At 35.7% G+C, this 12918-nt stretch overlaps 1 protein-coding gene across 2 annotated transcripts; it reads right to left on the bottom strand.

Annotated features, from left to right (window-relative positions):
• Positions 1 to 5123: 5123 nt before the first annotated feature.
• Positions 5124 to 9195, bottom strand: LOC137951816 (uncharacterized). 2 transcript variants are annotated; one of them, XM_068798742.1, is made up of 3 exons: positions 9120 to 9195; positions 6514 to 7568; positions 5124 to 5670 (listed from the first exon to the last, which is right to left on the bottom strand). In XM_068798742.1, the coding sequence occupies exons 2-3, from the start codon at positions 6679 to 6681 to the stop codon at positions 5479 to 5481; spliced, it is 360 nt and encodes a 119-aa protein (XP_068654843.1). In that variant the 5' UTR covers positions 6682 to 7568; positions 9120 to 9195; the 3' UTR covers positions 5124 to 5478. The 2 variants fall into 2 exon arrangements, with proteins under 2 accessions (XP_068654843.1, XP_068654844.1); XM_068798743.1 differs by having other exon boundaries at positions 6514 to 7283; positions 9120 to 9167.
• Between the last annotated feature and the right edge of the window lie 3723 nt (positions 9196 to 12918).

The following is a 12918-nucleotide window of genomic DNA, read 5'->3' on the forward strand; positions in this document are numbered from 1 at the left end:
TGGTACCAGCCGAACAAAGCCACCCTGAATCCACCGACTCGTCAGCCAATAAGCAACCTTCAAACCTCCATCGCTGTTTTCTCTTACCCTTGCTTCCTATCCTGTCTTCCTCCTTGCATTCCTCGCCTTCAGTCGGTCCTTCTCTTGCTGTCGCTTACACTCTAGATCTCTCGCTCTCGCTCCATCATCAATGCGCCCGTTACAACGATTTTCTTCACATGCAGCTTTATTTTGAAATTAAATTACTTGTTGGCTATGTTGTTTGCTTTAAAGCCTTTCCACCATTTATAATTAAGAAGAAAACTAAAAGCCTTCCCATTTGTTTGTCTCTGTTTCTTGTTGTTGAATTGATTTCTTGTTCCGGTGTTATATTTTGTTTGAGAGAGAGGTATGTTTCCTATTGGTGATATTCAATGATTAAGAAGAAAAGACATTTCCTTTTGAAGTTGCAAATTTTACTTTTCACTTGTTGGTGACTCTTTCTTGTACTTTTTTTGGGTTCTCCTTTATTCTTACTACGAATTTGATTCTGGTCAACTAAAGTTTGTTACAAACAGTTGAAATGGCAAGAATCATCATTCCGTTATTGAAAAAGAGAAAAAAAGAACCATTATCTCACTGTGTAGCAGTGTTCTCAGAACTGGACCGGACTGGTTGGTTAAATGCACAATGGAAGGGGAGGGTGAGGGGTCCCCTCAATGCGCGCAGAAATAAGGAGAGCTGTTACTCGTCTCATGCCCATTCTTTCTACTCACAACCACAAGGACAGTATCTAATGTCAGATTATTGGATAATATAACAGATCCTTCCCCAGTAATAGGAGAGGTACTACCATTGGCTGTTGAAATAACAGATTGTGGAGAAGGTAGGATGGATTGTAATTGACTGGGATCCCTTGTCATGTGATCAGATGCACCTGTATCAATAATCCAAGGTTTATTCTTAGAATGTACAGAGAATAATAATGCATTATCGAGAATACCTGGATGGGCAACATTTGCAGTAGGTAGCTCCTGATTCTCTTCCATGGATGTCACCATAGCTTTCCCAACAATCTTGTTACGGGGATTTTTCGAGAAATCCCACCACTCCGGATAGCCAATAATCTCATAACACCGGTGTTGTGACTGTCATTTTTTCCCGCAGTGAATACATACACGATTGTTACCTTTGCCAGAGGATTGAGGGTTCCGACTGCTTGATGATCCTTGTCGGTGTTGGTTGACCAACATCGCCGAGTTCTCGGAGACTGGGCGATAGCTCCCCATTGTCTGTCTCTGTTGATATTCGCGTCTGACATATGCATATATACTCTCCAAATCAAATTTGGGATCTTTTCACAAAATTTCTCCACGAACTTGATCAAATTCGGAGTCAAGCCCACTAAGAAAAATATGAACCCGAAGCCTAGCCACTGTAGAGTGCAACTGGATTAGCCCTTCGACTGTTCCTTCCTGAGATATAGTTCTATGATCAATCTCTTGGAAAATAGCAACCAGTTCATTATAGTATGTAGATAACGGTCTACCATTTTGTTTGGTAGAAAAAAATCTCTGGTTCAGCTCAAATATACAAGTTTCATCGGATCCATCATAGAATGTTTTTAATACTGCTTCTCATATCTCCTTGGAAGTGGAGAGGCGAATAAATCGTTGCATGAGCAATGGACTCATGGAGTCAATAAGCCAACTTTTGACGCTTTGATTTTCAGTAATCCATGCTCCAAGATTAGCATCACCAGATGCTGGTTTTTTTGTTTCGCCTGTGAGGTATCCAGCTTTGTTGCGTGCGCCAATTCGCATCTCCACGATAATTGGTCTCATCGAGGATAATTCCAGTTGGAAACGCAGAATTATCTTGGTGGACTATAATCTGTGGTGATGGGATAAGTTCGGTGGATGCGCCTGTAGTGGTGGCCATCGATCTGAATTTATTTTTTTTAATCCGGTCCGGTTCGGTTCAGTTCGGTCCGGTTTGATCTGGTCCGATTCGGTACGATCTGGGCGGATTCAATTCTGGTCCGCTCCAGTGCTGGTTCGATCCGGTTCGAGTTTAGACCGGTTTGGTCCGATTCGATCGACCCGCCGGTCTGGGTCGGCAGGAAAAATAAAGGAACAGTTCCTAAGTTAAAAAAATATTGTCGTCTTTGGCAACGGCAGCGGAGCGTCGGCTTTAGTCGGAACATGGTGGTGGTGCCGTCGTCGGCGATCGTCGGCACTCATCGGCGACATGATTCCGACTACATAAATCGCTTCGTCTTCGGCAACGGCAGCGGAGCGTCGGCTTCAGTCGGAACAAGGTGGTGGTGCCTTCGTCGGCGTCGGCGACGTTCTTTTGGCGTCGGGACAGCCGGAATATGGAGTTGCAGAAAAAAACAGAGTTCTGCAACTCCGACGGATTTTTTTTTTTTCTTCCTCTGGCTTCCTCCTTCGACTATTACAGGAGCACTTAGCTCTGACTTTCTGTGACGGAAAAGAGAGGATAATTCTCCTGCTCTGATACCATGTAAAACAGAGAGAACCGAAAATAATAACAGAGATTGAACGAATGGTTTTCCGATAAGTTTATTCTTCTCCGTTAGGAGGCTATTTATAATACATTACAAGTTGATTTTAGGATCAATTTAGATCCTAAAATCAAGGAATAGAATCAAGAATATAATCACGGGATCGGAGGAAACAATCACGCTATACAGTTTCCTCCGATCACGCTATACAGCTATATATTTCAACAACTTGCAATTGTGCTGTCGTATACTTTCAGTCCTGCTCTTGCTGCTATATTAATGCGGCATAGTGGGTTTATTTAGGTAATCAAAAAGACATGAAAATGAATATTTTGTATGAACTCAACAGACCAACTGGAATATTGTTCTTCATTGACGTATAAACTGCCATCATTATATTCATGTCTTCATGGTTTAGTCATAACAATGGCCTAGCAGTTAAGCCCAATTGACTGGTTCATAACTAGAGGCCTGTCTGGTGTGATGGCTTTTCATCTTTTCACAACATTCTTGATGATGATTTTTTGTTCTTGTTCAATCATATCTTAGAAGTATTACTGTTTCTGTTCAAGTATTTGAGATAAACTATGAGCAGAGCCATTAAAAGAAAATAGTCCAACAATAAAATATCGTTTGATAAAATTATTTAGATGCTTTGAGAACACTTTAACAAGTGTCAACATCATTATTTCTGCTGTTGGTTATTCAGGATTGCTGAATCAGTTGGAGAAATTCTGAAAGGACTTCGAGGTTACTTTGACAAAGCATTGCCAGCAATGCTTCTATATAAAAAGGAACGTCAACAGTATAATGAAACAGTTGCAGATAATGTGTCTCCATCAACTATATATGGTGCTGAGCATCTACTTCGATTGTTTGGTATGCCAATTATCTCTGACTTTTTATGTTTGTTTTTTCTGCTTCTTCTGCATTGATTTAAGCTTTTCACTGGTGACGATGAATATTTTTTTGGGTAGTTTGAAGTGGTAGAAACTATATTCTCACCAGAAAACTGAAACTAGATCACATATGGCATCAGTCACAGCATAACCAAGCCATATACTGTGTTTCAACTTTTCGTTTGAGTGACAAAGTAATTAGCTTCTTAATGGCAGTTTTGCATGCTTAATATCTCAATTATTGTCAGAATTGATTCCCCATTGTACTCTGTACCAGCCAAGAAAGTACATATTCGTTTTCTTAAATGTATTTTGGACCTAATAAGCAAATCCGTGTTTCATGTGGAAATTACATGGTCACTTGTGCATCTGGAAAGGAGCTAGCAGAACTTGTCCTATGACACACCATGTATTTGGTACAGAAAATTGCAGTGTATTTCACCAATGATTGAAAAATAGTCAAATCTGTGAATGTGGAATTTTCCTGTGTCATGTTTGTTAAAAGACCCTCTATCTCATTTAAAAAAAAAAAAAAAGACCCTCTATCTGATTGTCTGCTTTGAAAGCTACATAATAGCAATCAATGTCAACAGCTTGACAGTTTGAGAAGAAAAATGGTTGTAACTTCCATTGATAGATGCCTAGTGATGTTTTTTTTTTTCTATATGCAGTGAAGCTGCCTGAGTTATTAGCATATGTCAACATGGAGGAGGAACATCAAAACGGCTGCAACAGAAGTTACTCGACTTTCTCATGTAAGATAGAGATTTTGTGTTCTACATATCTTGCTTCTTATTTCTCAGTATATATATTCTAGTCAGCTCTAATATGCCCATAAACATTTATAACTTTCTGATTGTTTGAGATAAAATTTCATGTTAACTGTGAATATAGAGGGTGAGCATCAATTTTCCAATGGATAATTTCTTGCAAGCTGTTTTTGACATCGTCAGTGTCTAACATGATCGAAATTCTATAATTCCTGTACAGGTATCTCCAGAAAAACCAGAGTGCTTTCTTCCTTTCGACTTATGATGGCTCCAAGAGTACGGAAGAGACTGATGAGGATCAGAATGATTGACGGGCACTTGCAAGCTGCTTTCGACTCATCTTGAAGTTTCTCTGTTGTACATTTAGTAAGGCGTGCAGCTTGTACAATGAGTAATCAAGCAGCTGGTCTAATGAACTTGCCAGCAATATTAATGTGGTCGTCTTTTATAGCCCAAATCACAGTGTAACTAATGGGGTTCCATCAACCTCTACTCATTGAGAATGAGGAAATCTTATTGAAAGTGTTTGAGGAAATCTCTCAAAAAACTCATGACTGGAACATGAGAGGCCTGTCATAGAAGCCAGAGGATGATCTGTTAAATAACAGATCAGGCAGATATGCAACCGGTGAGCTAAAAGAAGGGTTGCTTTATCTTTCTGTATCTCTCCAGTTCAGTAAACACCCTTGAACTCAACTAGTGTCGTTCTTTTATGCAGTCTTCACAAGTAAACTTTTTTTTTTTTTTTGCATTGTAAGCGTAATAAATAAGAGTTTGTTCTGTTATACAGTTTATCCGATACGACAAACGGCTATCTCAGCCTTGGATGGCTGTCAATCTGAGATAACATTTGGTATATTTCGTACCAAATGATTTTTCTTATTATATATATTAATATTAGCTGTTTTCGTTTAATCAGACAGAGAAGGTGAATCAGATATCTCTATATATAAAAGAATCTTGTTCAATTTCTTTAGTAACGGAAGAGACTAGCTCCATTGTTAGTACATAAGACTGACAGATCTAAACTCGTCTGTAAATAACATGTGCTGGCCAATCACAGGGATCTGCTTAGCAGCATACGGTGAAAAAGTGTTCAGTCCGACAAAACTAAGGATTAGAGAAGTCACGGTTATAAAGCTCAAGTCATGGCACTGCCACGGTTATCTTGTCGCGTTCAAAGTTTTTGATACAGATATGCTTTAATCACCTCTTATAATGGGAAAATCGTTCTGGACTTGCAGGTCACAAGTGAAGGTGCATCAAGTAGGAAGTCAGCAGCTTCAACTGACACATCTAATGGTTATTTTGGACGTGAGGAATCTGCATTTGAATTGGGCGGCATGGCTTTTGGATTGGTGAACCAGGTTGTGTAGAGGAACTGTTTATGAGGACCCACATGATTGCACATTAAACGTAGCTTCTGCCTCTCCCGCATCCACCTCAAGATTATTTTCATGTGCCTTTTGCTTGTCAATCCTCTCACACCAACATCCTGAAAACATAAAAGCTGGATTGGGTTAGTTACCAAACATGTCCAACCTGATAAATTGGATGTTGTTGTCACAAGAACTACTCACAGTGCTTGAAGAAAGATGCCACATAATCTCTCATTTTCCTTCACCCTTTATTTATTTTTTTCGAAATGGCGAAATTTTATTAAAAGAAAACAGGGCAGGCAAGAGGCAGCAAACATAAGAGAGCATTATTAAGTGGTTTGTTGGAGGAAAATGATCAAAGTTTATCAACAAACACTACTCAAACCTGTGTACAAAAATCATTGTTAATTATTATGAAGACTAGCAGAAACATACACTAAGAAAGAAAGTAACATAAAGTAATTTATAGACTAAAATGTTTCCACATTTGCAGCTCTAATTTGCCACCACAAAGTTAACACTAAATCTTAATGTGCCATAAAACCAGGACTTGCTAATAGGACATGAATAAACATCAACAGCCAAAATGAGTTTTTTCTTCATTTCGAAGCTTGGACAAGTGTTGTTTACAACTGCTCAGCAATTTTTTTTTTTTCTTCTGAGAATGACCATGAATCAACATTGTGACTAACATTAAGCATACAATGAGGTTCAACGTGTTAGATGTTGAACTAAACCACACTTTTCCAATTGAGTAAGGGTGATAAACTTTACATGAAAAGATAAATACAACCAATGGGATCTTATCCAATAACTGAAGGGATTATGCTTATCCCTTATCACAATGAAAAAAAACAACCAAACATATTATCTCAAAAAGACACTTTATCAAATAAAAAGAGCCCAATGCACAGATGAGACCATTCAGTTGAATAAAAAGAGGAAGTAGCAATCAGTACCTTTGCATGTTCCCAAGTTTCTGCAATGGTGAGAGGACCATGTTCTTTGACGATATCAAATATAACTCTGCTGATGGTTTGAGTCTGTTCTGGTGGAGTTTTGAGCTCTATTGGTTTGAGTTTCGGCTTTGGTTTCTTGGCAAAATATCGAACTGCTGTAGCGAACATGATTTCACCCTACAGATTATTCATCCTTGCGATAAATCAATAAATAGCCATGAAATTGCAGTCATCCTAAATTGCACAAACACCAATAACTCTACCACCAATCGCTCTCAAATGTAACCAAGGGAAATCTCAACAAGCCAGTAGGGCTGTTAATCATTTACAACCCAAATCATTAAGAAATTTCTGAACCCAAATCGTTATGGAAGGGGCATTTGTTTCCTAATGTTTTGGGTTTGGGTTGAAAGCAATACGGACATCCAATGACATCCGTTAAGGCAAGAGAAATCGGATTAGCCAACACGCTCGCTCTCCGGAATCTCCCCCTTTTCCAGTAAAGCTCTGGTTACTCGATCGTTCTGTCGCTCCTCTTGAATCTCCCCCCTCTTATCCTCTTGTCGTTGGTTCTCCCGAATCTCCTCTCGCCTTGATTTCTATGTCAATCTCTTCTCTTCTTTCAGTCACCACGTCTTCCTCTCCTGCTCCCTCTCAAGCTCCCCTTTTCTGCTTTTCCTCTCTTTGTGTTTGCGATCGTGTCCACTTTTAGTGAGCGCTAGTCGCCATGGAGGCTGTGGAGAAGTTGCTCAAGTTCAAATTCCATGTAGCTACAAACAAAGCATAGCTAAGTAAGCTAGGGCTTCCATTTTTAAGAAAGGAAGAAGCATTGCTTCACTCAATTGTTACAACTTTCAGCCTCTGCAGTCGTAAAATAGAAGCCATGTCCAATATATATGGTTTAATTTGCAGATTGATATGGTCTGAAGTGCTGCCATTCCCATGGTGGTCCTAATTACAGATTGAACCATAGGATGAACATCTAATTTCCTTGTGGCCCACTCCAGACCAGTGGTAGAAAGTAAAGTAGAAGTTGCAAGGATATGATGATCAAGCTGCAACACAAGTATAAATCATGAGCATCTTACAGATCAAAAGCATAGCCTCTTTCATTCTCTAGATAAAAAAATTCAAAACAGAATCATATAATAAAAATTGAAGCACAAAAATAAATACAATTAATATGACGACAAAATTAGAATTATTAAAGGTATAAAACTCTCTGATATAGATCATTCATGAATCAGGCTCTGGTTGCCATGCTAAAATATCTTATATCATGTGCTTTTGTCCTACAATTCCCCATCCGAATGGCAGATTCCAAAGGGCAGCTGACATTTTCCCATTAGTCAACAAACCTCACCTTAAAGTTAACTTGATATCCAAAGCTCTGCAGTCATTTCCAAAACAATTTGAGAATGAAGTCGAGACACGTAGCGATGATTACATGGACTTGTCTGAGCTACGTAATGAAATTATCAACACAGTTTCTCAGCTAGATACCCCTAGGGTATACACTCCTCACAAACCAATTAGTTGCTCATTCACAGGGATTTAGGGTCTTCAACAACACTTTACTGTTGGTGACTAAATTTCCCTTTAAACAATTGTCAGTAAGCTGAAGTCTGCAATGCGGTAAAAAATTGCTGCTGTCGGCTATTATTATAGGTAATTTTCAGAAACAATCGGTGATGACAAGGACCTCTATCTATAAATATTGGCAGTTCCACTTATCGACAAGGATACCAAGATAGGTGAGCAACAAAGAGGCCGAGAATATAATTGGGTACTGTGTTCTTGCTGGTTACCTACAGCAGTGACTGAGGCCATAATTGTGTATTGTGTTCTTGCTAGTTACCTACCGCAGTGGCTGACTATGTTGGATCACCAAAAGCAACAAGAGTTTCTAATAGAAAACAAGTATGCAAGGGTTCTGAAATTACACCTTTTCCTAATGAACCTATACAGACAGGCCGAGAGAAAAGAACTGAAAAAAAAAAAAAAAAAAAGGGACTTAAAACTCACTGAATAAGTTCAGTGTCTAAGTGGGATTTATTGGTTATATATGGAGCATATCTGAAACACAGATTTGAGAAACTAGTTAATGACAAAAGCAGAGTAAACAATGGGAGAACCAGGCAGATAAGCTACGAGACCATGTGTAAAACCAACAGAGAAGGGAACAAAATGAAGAGAAAGAGAAACCACAAAAAACATAAAGTTGATCTTTCTTTTTTGCTTTTCGTTTCTATTTCTTCCTCTTCTTCTTCTTCTTTTCTACTTTTCCAGCAAAAAACAGAGATTGGACCCCTCTCTCATTCCTCAAAAACGAATCCCCACCGACCCCTTCCCAAACCTAGTATCACATTTAAAACACTACATCCGTTGTTTATAGTTTCTGAACCGCCAAAAAAAAAACAACCAACCCAAGATCAACCATTGCCAAAGCCCTAATCGGTTAACACCAACATTGTATCGAAACATTCAAAACCCTACATGTATAGAAGAACATAGAACACTGTGTTGCAATTTCACAAAGAATAACAACAAATAGATGAGTGCACTCAAGACCACAAGAATCCAATTCCATAGGCAACCTCACTTACCTGCGATGAGTCCCGAATGGCGCTTGCGAAACTTGATCTCTTCCGAAATGAACAAAGGTCTTCCGCAATGAACAAAGGACAGCAGAAATACGCCAAGAAAAATAAAAAGCAAATTACCAAATTGTCCTCCATATCCGTTGTTTATAGTTTCTGGTGCTTTTGCGTTTTTGTCTTTTTTGTTTTTGGCGGTAAATGGGATGGTTTCGGGGGTTCTTGCTTGGGTCTCTGGTGTGTCATTCAACAGACGTAGAAGATATACGAAGAAAAGAATGATTGTATTAATATTAACTGCTTTAATTCCTACAAAAGAAGGTCTCAAGAAAAGTATCTTATAAAAGTTAAATCTATCACAGTAATTTTATATAGTAAAATACCCTCTCTTTTTTAATTTTCTAAATTTATCATTTTTATATTATATTTAATTACTATTTAAAAATTTAAAATTAGATATTTTAAAATTATTAATTTCATTAATATTTGGATATTATAAAATAACTATTTGTTTAATCATTTTACTTTTATCATCTTAATTTAATGTTAAATTAATTATTAATTAAAAAAATTAAAATCTATTTTTTTAGTTAAAAAACTATCTTAAATATTTTTAATCTATCATAGTAATTTTATATAATAAAAATACCATATTTTCTATTTATATAAATTTATCATTTTTATATTATATTTAATTACTGTTTTAAAATTGAGAAGTTAGATATGGTAAAAGTGAGAATTTGGCTATTATAAAATTAAATATTTGCTTAAGTATTTTATTTTATTTATATTTAATTTTAGAATTATTTTTTTACTTAAATTTTAAAATTATTTTTTAATATTGTCAAGTTAAAATCTATCTTCACTTATTAATAGAAAAGTTAAATAAAACTATCTTACAAATTTTAAATATATAAGACTATTATATTAAAAAAATTCCTTCTACACTTTCTACTATACTTTCTATTGTGTTCACTAACACAAAAAAAAAAAATTACTTTACACTATAATTTTTGTTGTTGAATTTTTAGTCGTGGAATCATCATAATAAAAAATAAAAAATAAAAAAATAAAAAAATATTTTTTTTAATTCTTTTCTATTAGAGGAGCTCATCTTCAACCTTCTATTGTTAACCGTCGCTACTTTGTTGGTTCAACGAAGCCATTTCCCTCGTGAACCACTTAGCAAGCCAGCCACCCTTTTAGCAAAACTCACTGTGGAATGTATTGCTTAACATGTAATGAAGTAATTTTTTTTGAATATTTACCAATGTAAATAACTCAAACAAATAAATAGCGTGTCATTATAATCTTTCATGTCGAGTTAGATTATAACACATATGCGATTTATGTTTCTTTATCATGGGACCCAGAAATTTGTTTGTAAATGAATATTCTAGGCCTATAGGCAATCTAGATTTTTTTTAAAAATATTTCTTTCCCATTCTGACTAATCACTTAAATAGAATATTTACCCTGTAGGGTTAAATAATTATATCTCCATGATTAATCACAATTTTTTTATGTCATTATATTTATGTGACTAAACTTAATGTCACTAGACATTTGCATAATTAAGAATTTTTTAGCAATTACTCAAATATTCAAAATACCAAAAATATGACATAAAAAAATAATTGACTAAAATGAATGTCAATTAATAATCCTTGTATTTAGGTCAACATAAAATATGCATAAAAAATTGAAGTGTGCATAAACCCTAAATAAATTTTGCATGATGATTGAAATTGCATAAAAACAAATCATTGTAATTTTAATATATATTTTATGTGTATCCAATTATAACACATAAAGCCAACCGGGCATAATGGTCACTATCGCCATATTTCTTTCCAGCATGCAGGTTTGAACCCCGTTGGCAGACCGAGTCGATTCGTTATTTAAATGAATCTTTTTAACTTAAGTTTCAATTTTTTTTTATTTCTGCACACTAGAGGTCGTCTTCAACCTCCAACCACGCGCAAAGGGGGCACTCGGCTTCCACCGTTGGCCGCTGTCGTTCGACAGTGATGCCAGTCGACGCATAGCACCGGCCAGCGGCTCTCCACGGAGTCCCGAGTATGAACAAACCGCAGAGCGTATGCTGAGCATTGCTCTTCACGAAATGTCGCAATATCAGAGAGGGGAGCTCTGATACCACATGTAGTATCTTTATATCATGAATTTCTCAATAAAAACATAAATGAAACTCATGAACATACCTCCTGACGTGGCGTCTATCGTCTCTGGTGAACGACGTTGTCTCGTCTATCGCAGAGGCTCATCGATGGCAACGTTCAGCCATGCCTCTACCAGACCAGACCCCCTCTAATAGCCTCTTCTCCATCAAAGGAGACCACCAAACTGGCAGGAAACCGTAAGGTTGTAATTGGTGACCACCTTTAATGGAAAATCGACAACGGATGGGTCACTTAAGTGACGGTTCATGAACTGTCTTACACAGAAGACATTACAGCAATCTCACTCTCTCTCTGAGATCTCCTCTCAGGCAGAAGATGAGTGAGGAATACCGGAGTTTCTTAGGTGTTTAAAGAAGAATCACATGCGCTTTAATTAAGATTAGTTAATATTTAATCATGATTCTAACGGTTTTCAGGTTCTAACAAGAATCACACGTGCTTTAGTTTAAGATTTAATAATGATTCTAATGGTTTCCTAGTTCTAACAAGAATCACAATCGCTTTAGTTAAGATTTAATCATGATTCTAATGATTTCCTGATTCTAACAAGAATCACACGCGCTTTAATTAAGATTAGTTAATATTTAATCATGATTCTAACGGTTTTCAGGTTCTAACAAGAATCACACGTGCTTTAGTTTAAGATTTAATAATGATTCTAATGGTTTCCTAGTTCTAACAAGAATCACAATCGCTTTAGTTAAGATTTAATCATTATTCTAATGATTTCCTGATTCTAACAAGAATCACACACGCTTTAGTTAAGATTTAATCACGATTCTTGCGGTTTCCTGGTTCTAACCGTGTCTATTTCTCTTACTTGTCTTCTCCACACCTCACTCACACTCCACATAGCTTAACACTCTTTTGTATAAGTTATTTTAATTAAATAATTTTTAATTATTTATTAATTTAAAACAAGTTAAAATCTATATTAGTTTAGTCAAATAAAACTATCTTATAAAAGTTAAATCTATCAAAGTAATTTTATATGATAAAACACCCTCTTTTTTAATTTCCTAAATTAACTATTTTAATATTATATTTAATTACTATTTAAAATTTTAAAATTAGATATTTTAAAATTAATAATTTGATTAAAATTTGGATATTATAAAACTAAGGATTTGTTTAATCATTTTATTTTATCATCTTAACTTAATGTTTAATTAATTATTAATTTAAAAATATTTAAAATCTATTTAAATTTAGCTAAAACCTATCTTAAAAAATTTAAATCTATCATAGTAATTTTATATAATAAAAATACATTCTTTTTTATTTATATAAATATATCATTTTTATATTATATTTAATTACTGTTTTAAGACTGAGAAGTTAGATATTGTAAAAGTGAGAATTTGGATATTATAAAATTAAATATTTGTTTAAGTATTTTATTTTTATTTATTTAATTAAATTAATTTCCTTGCGAACCACTTAGCAAACCACCCTTGAAATTCGACCAAGTTGACCCACTTTTGGAACTGGGCAAGTTAGGTCTAAAGGTTAGACTCACCCTGAGTAAATGCTTCAACTTGCCTCTAACATTCACAATATTTGAGGACAGTTGGCAGCTAAGCTACTTAAATAAATTAAACTGATAA

The sequence above is a fragment of the Aristolochia californica genome, unplaced genomic scaffold, assembly GCF_029961685.1.
Source record: "Aristolochia californica isolate CCGP_79_NKW_82.1479 unplaced genomic scaffold, dmAriCali1.0.hap1 SCAF_15, whole genome shotgun sequence".
Taxonomy (NCBI): domain Eukaryota; kingdom Viridiplantae; phylum Streptophyta; class Magnoliopsida; order Piperales; family Aristolochiaceae; genus Aristolochia; species Aristolochia californica.

What these genes read in the sequence shown, in the direction of transcription:
- LOC137951816 (XM_068798742.1), bottom strand. Translation starts at nt 6,681, where the DNA reads ATGTTCGCTACAGCAGTTCGATATTTTGCCAAGAAACCAAAGCCGAAA. An exon ending in AAACTTGGGAACATGCAAAG is followed by an intron (nt 5,671 to 6,513) that starts GTACTGATTGCT and finishes TTATGTTTTCAG; the next exon opens with GATGTTGGTGTGAGAGGATT.